Raw genomic sequence first — 24813 nt, 5'->3', positions numbered from 1 at the left:
TGCATTTTAATTAATATAGTTGTGTTAAATATTTATTTAATGTAATATATAGATATTGATATCTAATTTCAGTTGGTATTTTGTTCCTTTCATATGACCCTGTTCCTCAATAAGTGCCAGACTCAAAAACATTTAGTGTGGACAATGCTATAGTACTTTATGTATAAATGTATAAGTTTATGAAAAAAAAAACCATGAAACATATTCATTAGAGATGCATTGTGTTTAATTTTAACGTTTAATCAAAAAGTCTTTGAAATGTGACGTTTTTCAACTTTAGTGGCAGCATTTATTAAGTAAATTATTACTTAAAATTGTTTAAACTTAAACGTTTTACCCCAAAATACTACCATACATACATACATATACACAAGTGTGAGTTAAAGATACGGATACACTCTGTTTAGTTTTTGATGGATAAAGATGGAACTCAGGACACTTTTCTAGGAAATAGATCAAACTCTTTAGTCACTGTTACAACTTTGCCCATTTCCCCAAAATGGGCTCAAAATTTTTAAATATAAAGACCAATTAAGTGATACCTCATTTGAAAGGTCTTGATAAAAGAAGAACAGTGGAAACTAAAACTTTCTATCTCAACCCAATTAAAACACTGCATCTAAATCAAGAGTTCAAAAAACAATCTAATGTTTCCAGGAAACAGGCTGCGTTAAAGACCGCCCCAAACCTGGACGACCAAAATCGGCTACAAACAAAGCACTGTCACTTGAAGTTTTACAGTCTGTTGTAGAAGGTCCTAATGCCTGATAAAGAAATGTGTCTCAAATATTAGGTTAAAAGGCGTACAAAATTTGTTGAGTAAATGAGCTAAGTGGGGACAATTTTGATCGTCAAGTACAATTTTGTAAAATTATGATGAGGAACATTGATAATAATACAATTAGATTAAACAACATTGTTTCCTGAGATGAAGCAACTTTCGTGTTAAATGGTAACTTTAACAGACACAATGCTTGTTATTGGGCTGATGTTAACCCTCATTGGATGAGAGAGCAACATACCCAGAACCCTGAAAAATTAAACGTTTGGCTTAGCAATGTGAGGGATCAGTTTGTTGGGCCCCTTTTTATTGATTGAAACCTCTACTGCTTAATTTAAAAATGTTGAGCCCCCAAATCCCATTTTGGGGAAATGGCCCAAGTTGTAACAGTGACTAAAAAGTTTGCTTCCATTTCCTAGAAAGGTGAACTAAAATTGAAGAAATGTGACTTGTTTTCTTTTTTACCTATACACTATATATATATATATATATATATATATATATATATATATATATATATATATATATATATATATATGGTATGGTATGGTATGGTACTATATATGATATATGTATAAAATAAAAAAAATATATATATATAATTAAATACTTGAAGGTGCTGTCTATAAGTGGAACAACCTAGCAAGGACACTTGATAAAAGCTAATGATGAGGATTCACACCTAATTAGCTGTGTGTACAGTGTACTGTGAAAGGTAAGGAAGGTAGTGTGTTGCGACACAAGACACAAGAAGTCCACTGGCTTGCTGATGGCAAGCAACTACCGGCCAGTGACAGACCAGTATGGGAAACAGAGCAAGGCCTTCTTGTATGGTGTGAGGTAACCTGTATTCTGATCTGGTCAATTCCCACTTCAGTAAACAAATACCTACGACAGGAATTTTCAGTCTACTGTGTGTACTCTAAAACTTCAGAAACGCAAATAATGTTAAGTTATGGTACAAACTAAACATTGTATTTTGGTGGTTCCACAAGACCAGAGAGTTATATAATAGGCATGATTCAATACAATTTGCGTATTGTCTAACATATTTTTATATCGAATACAAAAGTTTAGATTAAAAAAGAGAACCTTGATGCAGTTGTAGTAAGGTAATTTTAATTACGGTATTTAAAAAGTAAAAATGGTGGTAGTGGTTTTATCATAACTAGTTATTAACAACTTTGATTTTTAGACAAAATATATGATCTTTTAGAAAATCTTTGTAATGTAAACCGCCTTACACATCAAATATCATAACATTCAATATGATGTCTCAACTGTGATTTGAATTGCATTTTACTTAGAAATTTAAATACAAATCTTTTAACTGTTCGATGAGAACTTTGGAGAGATTAGTTTTGAGCCACTTTTTTAGTATTTAATCTTTTGTTTTTACCAAAAATGACCTTTTTTCTAAATATATTGAGGAATTTACTAATTACAACCATATCCCAAATTCGATATGAATCGATCAGTGGATGGGATTTGGTCACAGTTAATGTTTAAATTCAAACACTTGCTAACATTTTTTTTTAATCAATTTTTTACTCAGGGTTCAAATTGGATATATTTACTAAATACAAAATCATTTTTTTCTTATTTAGTACTTTTTATAATATGTTTGAGGGTGAAAGTAATATATAGAGCAAGGTAACTAATCAGCTATTGACAGCAACATCATTATATTTTATATATACAATGACAAAGACAAAAATAATTCAACTGAAAATATATACTCATCATAAATTGTAGCAGTGAAACAATAAAAATAAACCATCACAAACAATTTATCCTCCAATGAAACTTTGAGTGATGTAAATAACTGTCCTGGTTTTGAGAGAAATGTGGACAACGGAGTATATAAAATGGTGTCAGTGACTAATAATAATCTTCACTAAAAGCAATAAATTTTGAATCACTCAAGGCACATGGCAGATGGAAATGCTTTCATAGGCTGACATCTGCACTTAATCTCTTGTCAGCATGAGTCAGAACACACAACAAAGGGGCATTGCAATGGGATTGTACTAAAATAGACCTCCAATTGCACAAAAATTATGCGATGCTTTTGTTACTAATCATATAATTAATGTTATAAAAGAGAACTGGCAACAAATCAAAGATTTAGATTATTCTACAAGAAACTTTCATATCTTTCAGAAACTATGTTTAATGTTAAAGTTAAAATAAACAAGATAACTGCTCAAAATCCATCTGGATCTGATCTACTGGTGCAGAGATGACATCAAGACTGTATCAAATAGTAATAACTAATCAGCTGATACTAAGTTGATCAGTGGATTGAGAGTATTATACTTCAAAATTTAAAGGATAAAAGCACCTAAATTTAGGATGGGGTTTATCGATTAACACACTATACTAAAAGTAGGTCATAGAGAAACGAAGAAGTGGACATCGACCTCGTTCACTACATCAGACATTTTACAGCTGAGACAGAGTTTCACAACTCAGCTGACAGTGTACTTTACGAGGACAACGCCAGAGTTTCGGTGGTTGGGTCGTCAAACCCATTACATCAAGTAAACACTTGGCCAGTGATCGCACTGTACACAGATCTCAACTCTATTTTGGCCGTCACTGACCTACGACCTGTTCTCCGAATGATGCAGTGGGTTGCAGTCTGCAGTGACCCATTCTCGGCAATAGCCATTACTGTTGACAGCTCTGACTTGTGGAGCTGAGTTTCCAGAGAAATCTCATCCCTTGACAGGCTATAATTTGCAATTAATGAGAACGAATGTAGTACACAATCCATTTGAATGTGTCAAGAGAATTAATTGACTTCAGAACGTAAAGTTTCAGTTGTTTACTGTCCCAAAATATTTGGCAATGATCAAATCAGCGCTCCAACAAATAGGAATGCCTCAACTTGATTTATTTCAACGTACATTTATTTCAACTATATCTGAATTTTTTTAAACTGTACTTTCATTCAGTCCTAATAACATAAAAAGACCTTTAGAAATAACTTTAAAATATTTAGTGCATCACAAGAGGTTACAAATATGAAACAGCCCAAATGACAAACATTTCAATTTTTATTATAGTAAAAAGATTCAATAAGGTTTTTTTAACTCATCTGTGCAATTCATACACTGGTATTAATGTTAAACATTTTAAAACATTATTGCTTATCCTAAATTATTACATAAATAATTAAATAGCTGTAAAAGTTAATGAAAATAATTCTCTACAAATACAGTTATAGCATATGCGTGTCATTTCAATTTTACAACCTCCAGAAAATACTGAATGAAATGTTTGGACAGGTTTAGTGAATAATGTTTTGATTATTTCATCTTGATAGTTATTAAATAAAAAGTTTACTTTTTCTATATAATAAGTTAATTATTAATTTTAATGCATAAACTGAGATCAATAGCCAGAACCAATTACCAGAATTTACTAGTGTTGATCTAGGTCCTGTATATGGGTAGTTCGTAGGATTACACTGAGATCAGAAGCTAGAACCAATTAACAGAATTTACTAGTGTTGATCTAGGTCCTGTATATGGGTAGTTCGTAGGATTACACTGAGATCAGAAGCTAGAACCAATTAACAGAATTTACTAGTGTTGAGCTATGTCCTGTAAATGGGTAGTTCGCAAGATTGCACTGAGAACTGTGTTCCAGTGAGACTACTTTTTTTAATTTAAATAGACACGGTTTGATTTACAGAATAATACTACAGCATATGAAGTTATTCATGATCTGGTAGGACTAGGACCTTCTTCAAATCATGTCCATCCGTCTACCCTGTCTGAACCATAACTTTTGATAGTAAGGTCCTAGAGACTTGAAACTAAGTGTGTAGGTCTCACTTGATCGAAGGAAAATCAACAATGGTATTAAGGCCGGACAGACATCTATCTGTTTGTCCTTTTGTCTCTGTGTATATGATAATTTTAAGACAAAAATTCATAGTAACTTGAAATAGTACATAGTTTCGTCTTGATTCACCTATTGATTTTAAGGTCAAAAGGTCAAATTGAGGTAAAGTAAGTGCAGTCCGCGTGTGATAACTCTTGATAAAAAGGTCCTAGAGACTTAAAACTTGGTGCACAGACTCCTCTTGGTCCAATGAAAGCTCCAAGTGATATTGAGGTGAAAAAGTATAAGGGCCATCTATCTCGCTATGCGCTAACTTTGTTCAAGTTCTTAAATACTCAGTTGTATTGGTTTTTAATTATTATTTTGGCTTGAGCTTTTTCAACCATCTTCAATGTCAAAAGCAAAAAGATATCTAAAGATTAAGACGCATTGCTTGTATTACTGTTGAATAATACTATGTATTTTATAAAACGGATGACTTATTTTGTAGCTGTTAGTACTAAATTCCATTCATATAGTCTATTAATTAAATTAATATTATAGATATATGTAAAGGGTGCTTACAACAATCTTTCTAATAACGAAATAAACAATTTGAATTTGAAATGAGAATATTTCAGTGATTGGTCCTGCATACTAATTGCTTCTTGTTACTGACCGTTGAACCCTCACCACTGATAGCCCTTTCTTTCTATTCCACTCAGTACATAAGGACTATTTTTGTTAATTTTGAGTTCTATCTTCTATTAAACCTCATAAGTCACTAAGTTATTGTCAACTAAAACAATGCACAATCAATAGTACATCAGGATACATACAGTATAAAAAACTATCGGTGAAAATCTTGTACATTCAGACCATAAGCGTGAGAGCCATAAATAATTATCAACATAATTTTCATAACATTCTGTTAATAAATTTTACATGTTTTATTTACACCTCTGCTAATGATAAAAATAATAAAGAATTTTTATCTTTATTTTCCATAGAAATAATGTAAATTAATCCTATTCTTGAACACAATTTCAACATTGATATTGGTAGTATTGTAGAAAACAGAGTACATCTATGTGTTATCAAACATAAAAAAATGGTATCAGCTGATACTGTGAAATTGGTTCTGATCAAACATTTAATTACTTTCAGCAAATATGCAGTCTACTCTTATTTACTACTACTAATTCATGTTGACGAATGAATAATTTTAAAACATTTGTTCCATCCTTATTTGCGATAATTAATCAATCTGTTAGTGAATCTTAATCTACAATGTTATAAATACAATCTGACAATTCCTACAGAATATAAAATACACATGTTACAACATTTTTTTCTATAGTTTAAAATATTAGGGATTGCAAAAAGAACTTGTGGTCATTCTTTTTTTACAATTTTAAATCAAAATATTAAAGGATTGTGAAACAGTCTTCCTTTATATATAAAACTCAAATAAATAATTTTGGTGTCTTTATTCTATAATAGATTTAATACAGATTTATACCATAAATTTTACTCACGGTAAATCTACACAACATTTTATAAAATAATCTAGCATCAAATTTATTTATTCAAATAATCTAAATTTTTTAATGAAATTACACTAGTTGTCTCAACAAGAAAGAGTTACGGAAACATCAATAATAACTCAACTAGCCTTATCAAGCTTTTAGAGCTGCATTAGATAGTGATTTATTTTAACATCATTTACTATGTGGCTAGATTAGATACTAGGCAGGCCAACATCCTAATTAACCAAAACAGTGAGTGAGTCTTTTAATGATATAACCTACCATTACCCATTAAAACCAAAATTTCAACTCTATTCTAGAACCCACCCACACAATAGTTCTTAGAACACCTATACCTAACTGCAAACCAGGAATATACATCCAGATCTATACATCTGCATTATTGTTTAACACATTCACTGTGCTCCAAACTATTGCACTTGAGCTGTGTAATATCTTCTGTTTGTGACCTTCCTCCAATATTGCGTAAGCTGCCGGCTAGCATTTCACAGGGAATATTGTGCTGTTATAGCATTGTACACCCATTATACCCTTACTTTTACTCGTATGCGTGTTTTACTGGAAATTATAGTACTTATCTTTCAGTAAATATAAGTTTTACTTGTTATAAATTTATAACAAAGCCATGAACATTATCGCTAATATGAGTGATACCATGACAGTTTGGGCTACTCAGATGCTCAGCCCAGGAATCCCATTGAAAATTGTGATATCACTATTTATGACCTTAAAACTTTTTTTACATAAGTAAATCAAGTATCTATGTTCTAAGTTACACGTTTATGATATAAAAAGTTTAATTGTGTCCTGAAATCTCTGTTACACCTACTGAAGGAGGAAATCCTAGTTAAAATTGTGACACCGTAAAAATATAATTTAGCTTTTAAAAAGTTTGTTAAATATTTTGTATGTTTCAACAATATAACTTAAGAATATAGAATGAATAAAATAATTTTGGGAAATAATAAAATAGATGGTTTAAGATCTAAAATGCGCTATTCGTCATAAAGCTAGGAGAGACATACTCCTTGAACACCATGAAAACCTGAAAAGTGAAATGACAAGGCCTAAAACAGTTATTAAATAAATTTATTACGTAACATAGATATTACAGATGAAATTGCTTTGATGCAATTTGATGAAAGCTTTGAGTTTATTGTAATAAGTAGCTAATGGATATCAATTGTAATACTACACTCTAGTGAATAATTTTGTTCTTTCTAAACTTTTAATAACAAATTTATTTCTGTCCCTTTTATTACAAAACCAGATATTGTACAATAAAAGCAATGAAAAGAAAATCCACAATCTAATGCATATAGAATCAGGGCCGCATTTACAAATTCGGCGCCCCTAGGCCTACAGACCAAAAAGCGCCCCCCCCCCCCCCCCCCCCCCCAGAGGACTCTGATTACACTGACGTAGAAATCCAGTAAATTTCTTAATTACGTAATTTTGATGAAAGATGATTACAATATATATATATATTGCTTATTTAAACCCATATGTGACAGATACGGCCAAATACGTAATAATTGAATCGGAAAAAGTAAGCGCTCTGTGGTGTAATGGTAGCACATTCACCCGGCAAGTGAGAGATCCGGGTTCGACTCCCGGCGGAGCAAGTACTTTTTGTGATTCAATGTTTATTGAAATTAAATAAGGCTATTGCCATTTATACAATTTAATGTAAATAAAAGTCGTTTGACAGGTAATTGGTCTTCCGATCATATGTTAGTTTGCTTATTTAAACCCATATGTGACAGATACGGCCAAATACGTAATAATTGAATCGGAAAAAGTAAGCGCTCTGTGGTGTAATGGTAGCACATTCACCCGGCAAGTGAGAGATCCGGGTTCGACTCCCGGCGGAGCAAGTACTTTTTGTGATTCAATGTTTATTGAAATTAAATAAGGCTATTGCCATTTATACAATTTAATGTATATATATATATATATATATATATAAATAAAAGCAATGAACCAATGAATGAGTCAAAGTCGCACCCCGGACCTAGTTGACCTTGGCCACCCGCCCCGCCGAGCGCCAACACCACCCGCCGCCGCAACTTTTTTCTTTTGTGTACTTTAAAATTTATGCGCCCCCTAAAATTTTGCGCCCTAGGCCTGGGCCTAGTGGGCCTATAGGGAAATGCGGCACTGTATAGAATCTTAAAAATTTCTAATTATTTTTCCTATTGAATTAATACTAAAACAAAAACATATCTTAACATTAGGCCAGACTAAAAATCACTATTTAATTTGGCAATATGAAAGTTTTGTGTTTAATTTAAGAACTTCTTTTCAATTAATTTAGACTATTAATTAATTTATAATTAATTCACTAATTTAGAAAGTAGTGATGAATTAGCAATTTCATGCAATAGTACAATAAATCAATTTGCTGCTATCTCACATTTTAATAAGATAAGAATATATAAATTATTATGTATTAAATCCTCAGATATTTAGTTTAATTTTGAGAAAAATAAATGGAATGTAAAAAGTGAATTGCCAATTGCATAATTTGAGATAAGAGGCAATATTTTTTATCAACCCTTATCCCAGAGTACCAGATGTTTTTCCAGGTACTTGTAAAAGAAGATTAATACCAAAATTTGTCGTTTTGACAGTGTTTGCAAAAACTATTATTTTTTAATTATTTATTAATTAAAATACACACTTTTGTTTGTTATAAGACTGTTTATATAGATAAAACGTTAATTTAAAAATACAGAGCTAGGAAATGTTTATTTTTATTAAAAACTGTGTACATATCAAATTTTAATAAATTTGATATCCTTTTTCATACATTTTCTACTTAGATCCAAAAACTTGTCCAGTACAAATTTCACATATAAAACACAGTATTTTTAATACACAATATACTTTTTATACACAAAGAACCAATAAAATCAATTAATTAAAATATTGAAACTACTTTTTCAAAGCGCTACAATGTACGCCCATCTGATTCGTGTTATGTTTGTTCTCTAACTAATAAGAAGTATTTGTACTATATACAGGGTTTTCTGGAAAGATGGATTTTTCCTAATTATAAAGATAACAAACTTAATAAAATTTGTAATAAAAAAGTTTTATTTTAGACAACTTTTTGTCCATATGTTGGCTTTTCTTATATATTTTAGCCATGAGCTTGTCAGACATTGGGGCTCAAAGGATTAATTGAATTATTGCTGAATTGAGCTCACATGATTTCAAAGATTTTGTGCCCCTGACTCATTGCTGCGGAGCCCCTTCAAATGTGACGTGCACTCTTGGAAGAATTATCAGTAAATTCACTGTTCTCTACCATCCAGCATTCTGATGTGGACTCCTTGGTCATGCCAATATTATTATATCATTCTGACTTATATCAGTCATTATTTTGAAATCTCGTTAAATATTAAAAATCATGTAAATACACTGACGAAAATTGCTTGAGGATTCTAAAAATCTTCTTTGATTTGTTTTATGGCGCATAAACAAATAAGACATAACAGGTCATTCTATTTCCAAATTTGGAACAGCCGCCATATTGGAACCTTTTATGAGCTATTAAGAAATGACTAAGAATAAAAATTACTAATTACTAATCATTTCTTGACAATTCCAAAAAAAAGCGTCAATTTTGATTTATGTTACAACACCAAATATTGTAAGACTAGCAGTCGAACTTATCCTAGCAGTATGTAAATAATAGCTTAGTACCAAGTTTAGTTTGGATCAGCTAGAAATTATGGCAGTTATAGTGTTCACAACTATTTCTGCAATGTTACTGTATAATACTCACAATATTGTACAGCTATCAACCGTAAACCTCACAAGATATCAAAAAACTTTTTAAGAAAAAAATTATCTTAAAAAAACTGAGAATTCAAGACAATTTCTTGGTTTTTATCTAACGCGTAATAAATTAGATCTAACTATTCCTTTTTCAAACTTTGACCAGCTATTAAAATCTTAAGAAATATAAAAATGTTTAACAACAGTTTTTTTTTTTAAATTGCTTCATATTTTTTTAACATGTCATTTTGGATTTATATTGAAAAATGTTAAGGTTTTCATTTTTGTACAAATGCAAATTGTTGCTATCTTAAAACATTTTACTGTTTAAGACTGGTTAACGAACTGATATATAGTTAGTTATCAGCACATAAGTCTATTTGGATTATTGGGATCTGAGGGACCATGATCAAAGAAAATGCTAAATAATCTCTTGGAAATTCCATTATGAAGAAGGTGATTGCATAGGGAAATTTCTATGAAATCTAGCTAAAATATCTCAGCCCCTTTATATGTTTTAATACAACCATTTACTTAATTACATCAAAATTATGTTAGAGTTAAATTTCTCTTTATTTACCAAGCTTAATACAGTGGTGTTTTCTATTTTTGTTGTCTGCTTGCCAATTATTTCCTTTGGCCAATACACTGCTTCATACAAGAACAAAGAACGTCTGTGCCATATTGTTTGGCCAGAGGCCAAACTTAAAAGTTTTAGCAGCAATATAAAAAAGTATTATATTATGGTCTAAAATTACTGCTGAAATGTAACAAATGACCTCTTAGTTTTAAAATGTGATAAATCTAGAAAAATATCTGCTTGGTGGCCACGACCTAGAAAGTGGGCACAAGCTGTCAAGGTAAGCAACTACAGCAGAACATACAATTACCAACTAACCGGCTGGATGAGTGACTTTGGCTGGATAACATCACTCAACTATCATAACATGAGAGATGAATAAAACTTATTTATCCAAGGTTATTAAGAAAATTCCACTCTTTCTTAAGAATTAGTTTTTATGCATGGATGTCAATAAAATATTATTTTTATAAGACTATTGTCTAGTTGGAGATCATTAGTTTTAATAATTCATTTCCCTAATAATTATACTTTATTTAGACATTATCTAATAAAAATTGATTTTGAATTCTATTTATGTGTAAAACATAATTGAGCTTGTTTTGCAAATAATTTTTTTGTTTAAACTGTGGACGAAACATGGATACACTAGTACATTCTAGAGACAATAAACAATCGAAATAGAGAGGTTTTAAGGCAAAAGGGCTCCTGTAGAAGAAGATTATTTCCTGAACAAATGCATATTTTGAGGACTACCAAAATCCTACTTTTTGATTGGCTTAACAAAATTGGAGAAACGTTTTGAAAAGTGTATTGGAGAGCTTAAAGGAGATTAGGTTAAAAAAGTTGTTTAAATCTACACAAATTACTTTTTTTATCTCTTTTTAAGAATTTGTAGCACAACCCTTGTATAATAAAGACCATTAATCAGATTTATCTTCCTCTTAAAATGTTTGTCATAAGGGTTTTCTAGACTACTAGCAAGACAATATTCTACCAATCTTATACGGATAAATGATTAAATAAAACCATAAAAATAGCATTAATAACAGACAGAAACTAATTTATTGTGAGCAAATTAAAACATTTTACTTGGAATATATCTAAACTAATGGCCTAGTATATGTCTATTCTAGAGTATTTTATCTGACGCTGCATCATATAAATTAAACTATTGGCTTTGTCTTTTTAACAACTATCCCCTAAATATAACAACTAAGAGAAAATAAATATACAAAAATAAACCACTTTTAACACTTTTATTATATTTTATTTCTACTGTGTTAGAATTCAGTAATTTTATCATTATGAATTAATCAGTGAATTTCAAATGGACAGAGTAAAAATAAAAAGTAATAAAGATGTTATATTTTGTAATTCTATTAAACTCTTTTGGAGCTACATAAAACTACTAGATACCTACTTGTTTCCTAAAAAAGTAACATGTTTTAGCACATTAAACTTGACACTAAACTGTTTCATTTAATTTTCATATATTCTACCTTGGTTTGATATCTTATTTATATTAACTAAACCGTACTTCATTTATGGAACAAAACAATTAAGAATCTTGTAAGACCTCATTGACAATGAGAAATGACAAAAACATTAACTGTTGCAAATCGTTTCATTATTATATTATTATTTACCCCTAACAATCTTCTTTTTGTACCTTAAACTATGTATTCCTGAATGTATATTTTCTGTTTTTTTACAGAGACAGTTTTGTAGAGTTTATAGATATATACTTTTTTATGTAAAAAGTTATTTTAAGTGCACAAGCTCCTTCATAGTTTTAATAGTAATATAAAAGCATGAAAGCAGTCAATGCAAAATACACACTTATCACACACCCGAATATTCTCTTGACATAAAACTGAGGAATAAATAAGCCTGAAATCTATTGAGAACAATAGAAACTAGATTAATTTTTTGTAAGTTATCCATGAGAACACTTAATATGTGCTCAGAAAAACTTATTTAACCCTTAGAGCGCTGAATACAAATTCCTATATTTCCCCCTAGTGTGCTATTAGCATAAAAAATTAATTTTTAATTTGTTGAAAGCTCTATTTGATTTAACCCTTTGGGTGCCACAGCATATTTCCCAAGTCATACGCATAAATTGCCGGAGCATTTCCTTCTGTTTTGCAAGCGTGTGTGGAAAAAAACTATATTAAAAAAAACTATTCAACCGATTTGAATAATTTTTTTTTTAGTTTGTGTGTTATAAAACAAGGTATTTTTTCCATATAATATTATAATTTTATTTTTATTTACACAAAAAGAATATAGGTTATAACAAAAAACTAAAAAATGAAAAAAAATAAATTTCAAGTTTGAACTAAAATTTTGTTTATACAATATTTTTTAAATTCTTTTTAGCTATACCATATGAAAGAGCATGAAAAACTGAACAAAAATCATGCATAATATGGTGTGTTACAGCAATATTTAACCAGATACTGCAATATATACAAAATACAACAAAAAGCAATTTTTGTTCAAGTTTGTCAAAAGTTTAGAAACAATATTATAACTGTCCTATTTCACTCAATGAAGTAAGACGACTGTAAAATACTAGTTATATAAAAAGTATATAAAAATATACACAGGCCTACAATATAACCTTACTTCACCTAAAATCAATAGTTTGATTGGAACTTGCGTTTTACTTCATCACCAATCCAACAATAAAATATACGTCACTAAACACGAAAAAAGAAGTTTATAAATGCATTGTAAGTTTTACTGAACACAATTGCAGAATAGTAATAACAACAGTTTTCAGCATAAACACACGAAACTAGCACAATGTAAACACACAACAAACGAAACTGTGTAGTTAATGGCAACAAGTAGCAGCTGACCAACTATTGCGTCATCTGTTTTTTTTCTGATGGCAAATAACTACAAGGAGGTGGTGAACAATAAAAATCAATCACAATCAATTGTTCGAAACTTGTAGATTGCCGTGAAATAAGTTATTTGTCAAAACAAAAATAAATTATATGTGATATTAATTAAATACAAATCGTCTACTGGGAAGATGCCGGCAATTTATGCACATTTAACAACATCTACTATGTAGACGCTGCGGCACTCAAAGGGTTAATATTTCCAAAGTTACAATAGGCAGAAAAAACATAAAAACGGAATTTTTTAAAGACTAGTTTTTTTAATAGTTAATCTATTGTATAACCAAAAAAAGAGGGAATTTGCTAATTTCAAAAATATTTTTGTGAATGAAACACTTCGAAGCATGAAGTGTTTTAAATTGCAGTCATAATTGTTGAAATAATATAACTGTAAAAAATGTTCAGAAATAACGTAAAACACGCAACTCAACACAGTAACAAGCTTACGCACAGGTGTCGTGAACAACACTGTTGCCCTCACCACACGGAAAATCCCGTAAGACACACCAGTCTGCAGGTCAGAATGGCGTTCAGTTGCTATGACAACCAGTTTCAGATCGGCAACGGTAGACAGAGAACAATGAATGGAGCGCAGTCATTGTCTGAGGTTCGATCAAAATTCTACCACATTCTATCGGCAGTTTTACGAACTATAGTTCACGACAAAAAAATAAAATCTTCGATTGCGAGATTTACCGTAATACATGTGAAGTGTCATTTTCACCGCACGAGTATTCCTGTTAATACGTGTGGTAAGGGTTAAATCATAAAACGTACTAAAAGATACTGTTCAGCACCATAGCAGTTAATATTCTTCCTTTTTTTAAAAACAAAAACGATACCAGCAATCAAACAAAGAGCAAAAACAATCTTACCTCTTGAGTGAGCTCATCGCTCGGTTGAGGTTCCTCCTTTACATCAACAGCAGCCAAACTGTCCAAGAAGTACAAATTGTGATATTCCTCTTCTTCTTGCAGAAAAATGCCCTCAGCACCAAACAAGCCTCCGCTGAATGGATCATCTTGCTCACTATCTTCTGGCTCTAACTTTATGTCAACATCACCCACGTCAACATCACCCACGTCAACACCACTTGCCAGGTCACCCTCACTTGTCCTCGATATGTTCTCAGTCCGATCATAGACCTGGCTATTGTTCCCACTATCTGTGTCGTTGTTGTCGTTGTTTTCATCGATGTTGAGCAAATATGCAGTGACATCTTGTAGAGAGTTTATCCTGTTATATCTCCCCAATGAATTCAAATCGTCAAACACTTGTTGTTCATAGTTCAACAGAACGGAATCTAGATTTTTTGGGTGTATTTGGATATCTCTGCGGACTAACGAATGAGACCGGTCCCATCCCTGGATGTCGTCGATTCCCACTCCAATTGCTGGCACATCATAATCGTATCCAAATGATGATCTTCTGTCCACTCGCAGTAAACTTAGCAATATAGCGAGTTGAAGAAGTTCATCACGATACACTTTCTTCAAGCATAGCATTTTGATCAACTTGATTTTACTGCTTCCTAATCGATTATCACTCCATTTTCTGTCAGTATAACATCCTGAAACAATTTGAAAATATTTATACCAGCACCTGTGTAGACCTAAAAGTAAGTTTGATTTTTTTTGTAAGAACACTACATATAATTTTAATGTTCAATAACAAGCCAATTCTTTCACTCTTAATACTTTTTAACTTGTTATAGTTCAACTATTGTCATTAATATTTATTGTAATTTTTTGGTGTATATTAAGATTTTTTTGTTCTTCACTAATCATTGTATTTACATTGTATATGGATTTTACACCATTGGACTGAATAAATAAATATGTAGATGGGTACGAGTATAACTTAACACATTGACTGTGACATGAGATATTTACCAACCATATAACAGTGTATCAGTGGTAGTAGTGATGTGCATCCACCACAGTCAATGTGTTAAACATGATGCCTCTCTAGCTATATATATGACGTTACCGTCTTGACTGTGGCAATAGTCATGTACCAACATTAGGACAATGAGAGTAAGAGTAGCAGTTCAATGTGTTAAATATGATGCCTGTCTAGCTATATTATATGTTGTCAACACTTTGACTGCAGCACGAGTCATATATCAACATTAGGACAGTGAGTGGTAGTATGTGCGTGTGCAGCAATAAATTTGTTAAAAAAAGTGTAAAACTTTATTCTTTTACAATGATGGTTTATTGGTATTAGTTTAATGGGTAGTCATGTGAAACTTAAATTATTTGATTTATGTGTGTAAACATTCTAATTAATAGTGAATCAAACTTGAACTTCAAGTGCATTTTATGTTTTAAAAAGTTAACAACATCTAACTGATTGAATTATTTTAAACCTGCAATACATTTACTCATAGAATGTGATAATTCTACTGGATTCACGAAACTAATCATCACAGTTTATCTCATACTGTTTACCTTATTATTGCCATTCATTTTATAAACCTATTTATAAAAAAGCAATAACTCAAACTGGGAAAAGTTATGTCTTAGACTAAACTAAACAATTAAACCTACAAACGATACATAGACAAAACAATCATACCACTTAATCTGTGACGTGAAATCTGAAGGTAGACTTGTTTTCTAATGATATATTTTAGACTTCTTTTCCCTTTATAGCACTCCATTAAAACATGAGATGTAACACCAACAATCACTTGATAACTTCCATCAAATATGATAAACTAGCAACAACACTAAACTGCACCAGGCACCAGGCATGTTCATGGGCCGCATCGGTAATGTATACTGAACATTCCCCTCACCCAGAGGTCAGAAAGTTGACTGATTAAAATAACATCCATTATTCAAAGTTTAGTGCCCAAGTCAAAAGGAACAGAAGGCCTAGTTCAATTCCCACTGCACAATAGCTCTGTTTAGCATTACATTACACTGTGTGTCTACTAGGCATCATGCACTCATTATTATAACTGTAAACAATATTTTATTAATAAATTTTCACTCACGCTTCAAACTTTCACCTACCTAACATTAAATTACGGTTTACTACATAAAATTACAATAGTATTATTTGCTCACGAATTTTTTTTTAAACCACTAGACTTCATATATTTGTTTATTTATACCATTTCCATATTACAGTAATTAGAAGCCTTTTTTCTTTCATTGTATGATATTAAGCTGTCACCCAGAATATTTTTATCATAAACAATAACAAACATTTTACTGATATAATAACATTACATTTTTATCAATGTCAATATTGTATACTGTAATACATTACTTTACACTAGAAAAATAAATGTTTATTTGTTGTAGGCAAAAATACCACAGCTAATAGGATTGTATTTGCCGTTATTATATGTAAAAAAAAATAGAACACTATGTCACGAAGATTTAGTGTATATGGCAAGTTTATCGCCACACTTTTTAAGGTTTAGTGAGTATCTTTTAGAGTTTTTTTAATACTTGAAAAAGAGGTTAGGTTTCAATCTTCAGTAGCATATAACAATAGCAAATGTCTGAAATCCTATCATATTTTCAAACAACTATCATCAACAAACTTAAAACAAAAAAACCAAGACTTCATCTTCTTCTACGGGGTGGCCTACTGCCATGCACTGAAGTCTCAAGGCCTTTTGCGCACCCCGGAAGCACACCATGAGGCCTACCAGTCTATGATTTCAGCAGTTCCACAAACCGCCGAAAACAACCTATCAGGTCCTCCTGGGGAAATTCACCACCCTTGTCCAAACTACCCAAGATGGCATACCGCTCCCTTGCTATTGTAGGACTCCTTTACTATTTTAAAATTCTTAGGCATGATAGCAGCGCAAATCAGCCATACAAGGGTTACCCCTTAAAGCTTGACAGACCTCTATGTAACATGTATCCCGCGGTCACAGGTAACCAACTCAATAGGCCACGTGTACTGGCCAGCAGTCCATAAATCATATACGAGGTCTGTCCAAAAAGTATCCGACCACCGACCAGTAGGCGGCCACGGCGTAACCAACCGACTCGAAACGGTTATTGGAGGGGAGGGGCGAGCCTCCTCCTTCCCATATTAGGCATTGAATACGATCCGGTCACTCAGTGAGTCACAGCGCTCTGTTCCGTACAGTACTGCCGTGTGTGTGCGTCGCATTTCAATATGACTGAACGTGTTGAGCAGCGCATTTGCATTAAATTTTGCAAAAAACTTGGCCATTCAGCATCAGAGATGATTACTGTGATACGGAAAGTTTATGGTGACGTGTCAATGGGCGATACACAAATAAAAGATTGGTTTAGGTGGATTAAAAATGGCCGCATATCAGTGGAGAGTGATGACCGATCTGGCAGGCCTTCAATAGCCAGAAATTCTGAAAATGTTGAACGTGTTCGTGCAGCAATTAATGAAAACTGTCTATTGACTGTCCGAGAGCTGGAAGAAGATTTAGGAATACCAAAATTGTCAGTTTGTAACATTTTAAACGAAAGATTTAAAAATGAACCGTGTTTCGGCAAAATTTGTTCCTCAGCAGCTGACAGAAGACCAAAAGAACTGTCGACTTGAAATCGCACAGGACAATCTGGATTTGATAACAAAAATTATGGTTGCCTGTAAAGTCGGTTTTACGGGCGAAGATTTTACGTGACAACGTCTTTTTCTCGGTAGAATATTTATTGATATGAATATTATTAAATTGCACAATAGGAACAAGGAATTGAATGAAAATAAGAATTGCACAAATTTTAACTATAGAAATATATTTTGTTTACTAAAACATTGTACTACATAATTTGAAATTAATTAAAATTTGTTATTGTAAATGGTAAAGTTGAATAAAACATTTACTAAAATTGGAATTTGAAATTCTTGCTAAACACAGTTAAATTCTAACTCCGCGCGTGGTGATTGGTCGGTTTAGTTCGTTTGTTTGGTCGCACTGTTATGACAGGTTAGAGGTTATAATTTGTTATTTTAAATGTTTGACTAGCAATACGCGCTGTTTCTTCTCAATCGACTGAATTACGATTGATTGCAGAGTGATTTAAACTAATAATTTACTTAACACTATCAACATTTGTCAATAGTATGACATAACCTATAAACTCAGTTTCTCAACTTTTGTGTCAATCTAACAATTAATCAATCAATCATAGTTTACGATAATGAAATATCAGTGTACAATTATTTACCTTTATTGTTGTAGTTGTTGTAAATGACGAATCTAAGCACTCCACATTTTCACGAATAAACATAGTTATCTGCTTTATCCCGTGCGGCGGACCCACAGTTATCTGCTTTATCCCGTGCGGATCCCGTGCGGCGGACCCACTGGACGGGCATCGTAACGTTACTGGGCGTTACACTTTTTCATGAGTGACTCCGAGCCGCAACCTAATTTAAGACGTTGTCACGTCAAAATAACCCAGAGCTATTTAAAAAAGTTATTACTGGTGATGAGTCATGGGTTTATGGCTATGACCCTGAAACAAAGGCTCAATCTTCACAGTGGGAAACTCGGGAAGAGCAACGACCGAAAAAAGCAAGACAAAGTCGAAGCAATATCACGACAATGATGACAGTTTTTTTTTTACCAGGACGGCGTTGTTCATCACGAATATGCTCCAAGAGGCCAGACAGTGAATAAGGAGTATTATCTTGAGGTCCTTAGGCGGCTACGAGATGCAGTGCGAAGGAAATGACCTGAACTGTGGACAAGCCGTGACTGAATCCTGCACCACGACAACGCGCCAGCTCATTCCTCAAATCTTATTCAGCGTTTTTTGGTCAAACACGACATCAACCAACTACGACAGCCTCCCTACAGTCCTGCCATAGCTCCTTGTGACTTCTGGCTATTTCCGAAATTAAAAATTCCTTTGAAAGGAAAAAGCTTTGACGATGTTGAATAAATAAAACAAAAATCTTACTACTAGATTTGTTAAAATTTTTTTTATTTCTTATCTATTCTTTTCTTGTAAAAGTACCCAGCCATATAGGGGTTAATACTTAGGGGTTTCGTATTTAAATGCAGAATTAAAAGTGGACTAATTTTTATTTGTAAAATAAAAATATGATTAGTTTTAAGTACAATGTCAAGTAGATCTCAGTAAAGTAGCAACTAATGTGAAACTGACTTTCGGATAAGAAAACAATTTCCAATCAATGTTTTATGGTATATGATTGCTAATTGTGAAATATCAATTTTGTTCCTTCATAAGCCAAGAAATCACAGCACTTTCCAACCATGCCTGGATAGTATTATAGATATATGAACTTTGGAAACTGTGTAAAATACTGAGTCACACATAGTAACCAGATGAATTAAATTGGAAAGCAAGAGGAGCCACTCAGTGAGACCTGCCAAGCTGACAGACTGGGTGTGAAGATAATCCTCTGATCTGACAAAGAGAACTACTTTGTTCAGTCTTAGTAACACCCCCTCCTCACCTGAATTCAAAGTAAAATCATACATGTAAAACGTCAAGCTCTAAGAACTTAGCTTCTTTGCAAAGACTTCCCTATTGATAGTACTCAAATTCAAGCTCAGATCACCTGAGCACTTATAAAGATTATATTTAACTTTGTTACCAATACTAATATATTTATGATAACCTAATTACATCTACTTATACCATGTAATAACAAGCAATAGATAGGGACTGAATGGCCTCCTTCTCGCCAACATCGCTTCCTTTTGGGAGGCAGTAAACAAGAACCGATCGTCATAATGACACAGTAAGTCAAATAAGGTCTGTTCTTTCTAGTAATGTAATTTAGTTAGGTCCTTGGTAAGAAAAACTCTTCCAAAAATAGTGGCCTCCAGATAATGTACCACTTAAATTAATTTTTACTATTTAGAAGATAGCTATTGACTACGTTTCAGTACTGTTTCAAATTTACTAATGATCTTGCTATTATATACTTAAGCCTATTCTTGTGTTTTAATAAACTGACAGTATTTATATTAAAGAATGTACCTTTTTTACAGTAAAATTAGCATTGCAAGACAACATACTTGTATACTTTGTCTCTTTCATGGTTTATTGTTACCACTCACTTCACAAGAGATTGTGGAATAAGGCTAACTCTTTGCAACCACTACACTTGACATAGTCTACTGATATCTTTTAAAGACACCAGTAAATATATTTATAATCTCTTTAATTTGTTGAATTAATTAGCTATTAGAATCAAAAGGAAGTGCAGTCAATTACGCAATCACCACCACGATTGAATTATAAACATTCGAATGATTAAACTAGTGAAACCAAGATTTTGAACAGAATTACATTTTAGTTATTTCAAAATACAGCAGGCCTATAGTTCAGCTATTTTTATATCTGCAAAAGTAATTATTTAATGATGAATAAAAAAGTATCTAAGCTATACTTGGGTAAACTGCAGTATAATAAGTGACCACCACAACAATTGAATCATCAATATTTCTAACTTTCTAAATTAATTATCAAACAACACAAAACAGAAATGTCACAACAAATTATGTTATAGGTAGGCTATTTCAAATTATGGTAGTTGTATAGTTCAACTATGTTTTTATATTTAAAACTTACTTATTTCTTAAAGTCATTATGAAGGATAAACTTTATGTGTCTGACAGCTTGTATTGTACAAATAACACATGTTCATGGCCATTGTACTTGTGGTAATTACTCAAATACCACAAACTAAATGGTTTTATTTTGTTTGAATTAATTTCAAACAATGCTGGTATTTAGGTCTAATACATTATAAAAGTTGGCAATAATTAATTGTAAATAATTACAATTTAAGAAAGTGTTTGTATTCAATAGTTCAGGTATTTCTAATTGAAAATAAATCATTAATTCAGTTCATTTAGCCTATTTTATTGTAATGGTGGCTGTTTATTACATAGCAGCCCTTGTGTATTTATAAAATGTAATAGGCTAAACAAAACAGTTTAACATAAGTTGGTACCCTGATTCGATTGTGGTAGTGTTAATTCCCGCTTACTATACTGCAGTCTCCAAAACAAGTTCTAAAATTTGTAATATTTAAAATGTGGATAGCCTAAAGGCTATACACTGTTGTTTAAAGTTAATTGAAAATGCATATATAAATTCAAAGCCTTAATGTGCTGTATCTGTTTTGAGCTACTAAAATGGCTACAGTATAATAAGAGGCCACTACCACAATAGAATTATGTTTATAATTATCTAAACTATAGAAACAAAAATGTTGACATGAATTATGTTATATAAAAACTATCTATGTTGTGTATATTTATAAAGTGTAACAAACAAAACAATTTAACTTTTAGTTACTTTTTACTGTATTTAAGAATATACTATGATTCTATTGTGGTGGTAGCATCTTATTATACTGCTGCCATATAAATGAAAATTGATGCCCAATAGGCTAGGTCCTTAATATGTATACTTAATTCAATAGAGTAGTGTTGGTATTTAGTATGAATAAATCTTTCATAAATAAACAATGATTGGTAAAACTATACACTAAAACTAAACCTGCTCTCCATTCCAAATATATAAAGCTAGAAGACTATATGGAAAGGGAAACATAACCTCTTTCTTACCTGTCAACAATGAAGTAATGTCACAACTTTAATCTTTCTCTTCTTATCATAGTACTTCAGAAATACACTAATTTAATTATAAAATATAATCCAACTTTAAACTCAACACAACGTCGACACGATATTTTAATATTTCTGTTGTTATAAAGCTCGCTATTGCACCACAAAGCCGGTATGCTTAGTATTACAGAAAATTGTTTGTTGATCACTGAAGTCTATTATTTATAATCATAACTCAATGATATTATTGTCAAACCATTTCCCGTACAATTTTATCACACAGTTACCTTTTATCGCCACTAGTCAAGGAGAAAATATTGTAATTCACAATGGTAATCCTTGATAACTGACAACAAACTATCGGTTACAGACAACACAACTGCGTATAAGAAGAAGTTTCCTGCAATAATGAGTCAGCGAGTGTGAAGTCAGCTGTTCTTGTCCAGCTGATGAAAGTCGGTGGGGACTAAGAATCAGATGTGTTGGCAACACTGCCGTGAGCAGTATGACGGCAACTAAAATCCGTATCGTAATGATCACATTGATGAAAGTAAACACATTAGTAAAGAATAGACTACATCTATAACAAAGTGAGACAGAAGCTGCTAACTTCTTTTAAACTAACAGTTTAATAAATGCTATAATATCCATCTCCAACTGAAATAAATAATAGTGTTATATTACCAATATTTTTCATTCTCGACAGCATGCATTTCTCTTTTGATTAAATCAAATTAATTGGTACGATACGTTTAAAAATTAATTAAAATTATGCCCACCTTTGAAATTTCTCCCACAGCTTGATGCTTAGTAGATAGGTCATCCATGGCGTTTTGATTCATTTCACACAAGAATACTTAGCGCGAGAGGGAAAGTTATACTTATAAACAGAAGGTAAATTTAATGTTATATAAGGGGAAATATGTAATTCAGGTACACCTCAACACGCACGAGACGTCTGGGTTTTCTAATTTATAAAACTTAATTTAGACTGAAGTGTATGTGCTAAAATATATTTAAGAATATTAATCAGAAATAAAACTGTACACACACCGATCATCAACAACTCGCTTCTCTTCAGGTTTGGATTCAAGGTTCAAATGACGTCAAGATTCGTGGAAATCCCCACTATTTTATACAGTACCATAATAATTCATTTGAATTTCGCGGGGGAAATGAAAAGCAGCACAACCATATTATTTTCTTTACTTGTTCCTTATTATAATATAAATGTTTCCAACATTTTCGTACAATAAAGTGTGAGTCAGCTTGAGAAAGTATTGAAAGGATTTCAAACTGCGTTATGATTACACAAATTAAAAAAAGTAAATCTGTTACACTTACATTATATAATTACTTCCACTGAATCTCGTCAGTTTAAATATTATGACAAAGGTAGTATCGTCAGTACAAAGGTCATGAAATAGTAGTCATAATAGAATTATTAGTAAAGCTGTGCTCCTAACATAAATATTCATAAAAGAGAGTCATAAATGAACACTTTGAAAAGCTACCTCAATAACACCAACTCTTATCATAAATTTCAAATGTCTTAACATTAGCTGCTTACTTTTACAAGTTAGTTACAGTGTTATTTAAATCTAGTCAATGAATAAAGTTACAAAAATTGATCTTTCCATTCTATGGAACTTAAGGGATGCTTCTCCTTAAAAAGATAAAAAATGTTAATATGCATAAACATTTTAGAGGACCTCAAAATAATGAAATGGTATGTGCTTGATAGGAAATAAAGATATAGAGGAGGAGTCACCTCTGATATCTTTTAAGTTAATTTGCTTGGTAATGAAATAGAGTGGAAGAAAGGCGGCTCTGTTATAACCAGACTAAAACTTGGAACAGGATATTAGCAGAAAAAGTTTATGACAACTTATTTATGATACAATACCAAATGTCCCAAGTTGGACCATTTTATTTCTTATTTGCAGTCACTGTTTATAATAGTAAGACATTTAAATTACTTCATGTTATTGACTTTAAAATACAGCATATTACTCAATCTGTGTTAAGGTAAATTTAATACCATTACTATTGTTCATCCTAATGTATTCTATTTTTGTTTCAGTATATATTGAGACTAAATTCCATGGGATTTGGCTGAGTATTAGTGAACTTTCCTCATCTTTTATGAGAACATTTATACAGTACATACTAACACAACAACAAAATGTAGTAAAGATGATTGTGCCTCTGCTTCCGAAATTTTTCCATTGTTATGTTACAATATAAAGCACTAGTTGTGAAAACTGAGATCTCTCCTCTTCTTCGGGTGTCAAAAGATTTTAAGACATAAAGTTATGTCTGCACTCATACCTTCTGGTGCACACCACATGTGCTGTGCGGTGTGTTTATATTATAAAGTTCTATGGTATGAAATTATATTAAATTAAAACATTTTTTTGAAAGAGCTTCACATTTAAATCACATTATCCAAGTTTAAAAATGTACATGCGGATAACTATAATTAGAAATTACTAGAATTTCATACAAAATTTAAAACCAGTAGTGTTTGTGACACAAATCACTGTTTTGTCTTTCAGTTGAAATTCATCAACACATCACAGAATACTTTAGACAAATATACAAACTATATACAAATATAAAACTATTGACTTATAAATAATTTACTCGCATACATATTACACTACATACCACATCACAATACAATTATTCTATAAAATAAATAAATAGTTTACTGACAAATACAATACCCTAAATTAATATAATGACAATTTTACAAATGTTCAAAACATGAATTTATAAAGTGTAATAAAATA

At 31.7% G+C, this 24813-nt stretch overlaps 1 protein-coding gene across 2 annotated transcripts in view; it reads right to left on the bottom strand.

Annotated features, from left to right (window-relative positions):
* Positions 1–23088, bottom strand: part of LOC124375215 (segmentation protein cap'n'collar) — a 230454-nt gene extending 207366 nt beyond the window's left edge. Inside the window, exons 1-2 of one of the 2 annotated variants that reach the window (XM_046833335.1) lie at positions 22798–23088; positions 14325–15019 (exon numbers count right to left, since the gene is read on the bottom strand). In XM_046833335.1, coding sequence (XP_046689291.1) covers positions 14325–14954 — 630 coding nt within the window. In that variant the 5' untranslated portion in view covers positions 14955–15019; positions 22798–23088. Of the gene's footprint in view, positions 1–14324; positions 15020–22018; positions 22445–22797 lie in introns of those variants that run through there. The other variant, XM_046833334.1, reaches the window with a different exon arrangement.
* Positions 23089–24813: the final 1725 nt, after the last annotated feature.

Source organism: Homalodisca vitripennis, chromosome 1 (assembly GCF_021130785.1).
Source record: "Homalodisca vitripennis isolate AUS2020 chromosome 1, UT_GWSS_2.1, whole genome shotgun sequence".
NCBI classification, from domain to species: domain Eukaryota; kingdom Metazoa; phylum Arthropoda; class Insecta; order Hemiptera; family Cicadellidae; genus Homalodisca; species Homalodisca vitripennis.
The sequence above is the reverse complement of the archived record's forward strand: the minus strand, read 5'-3'. Positions and strand labels throughout refer to the sequence as shown.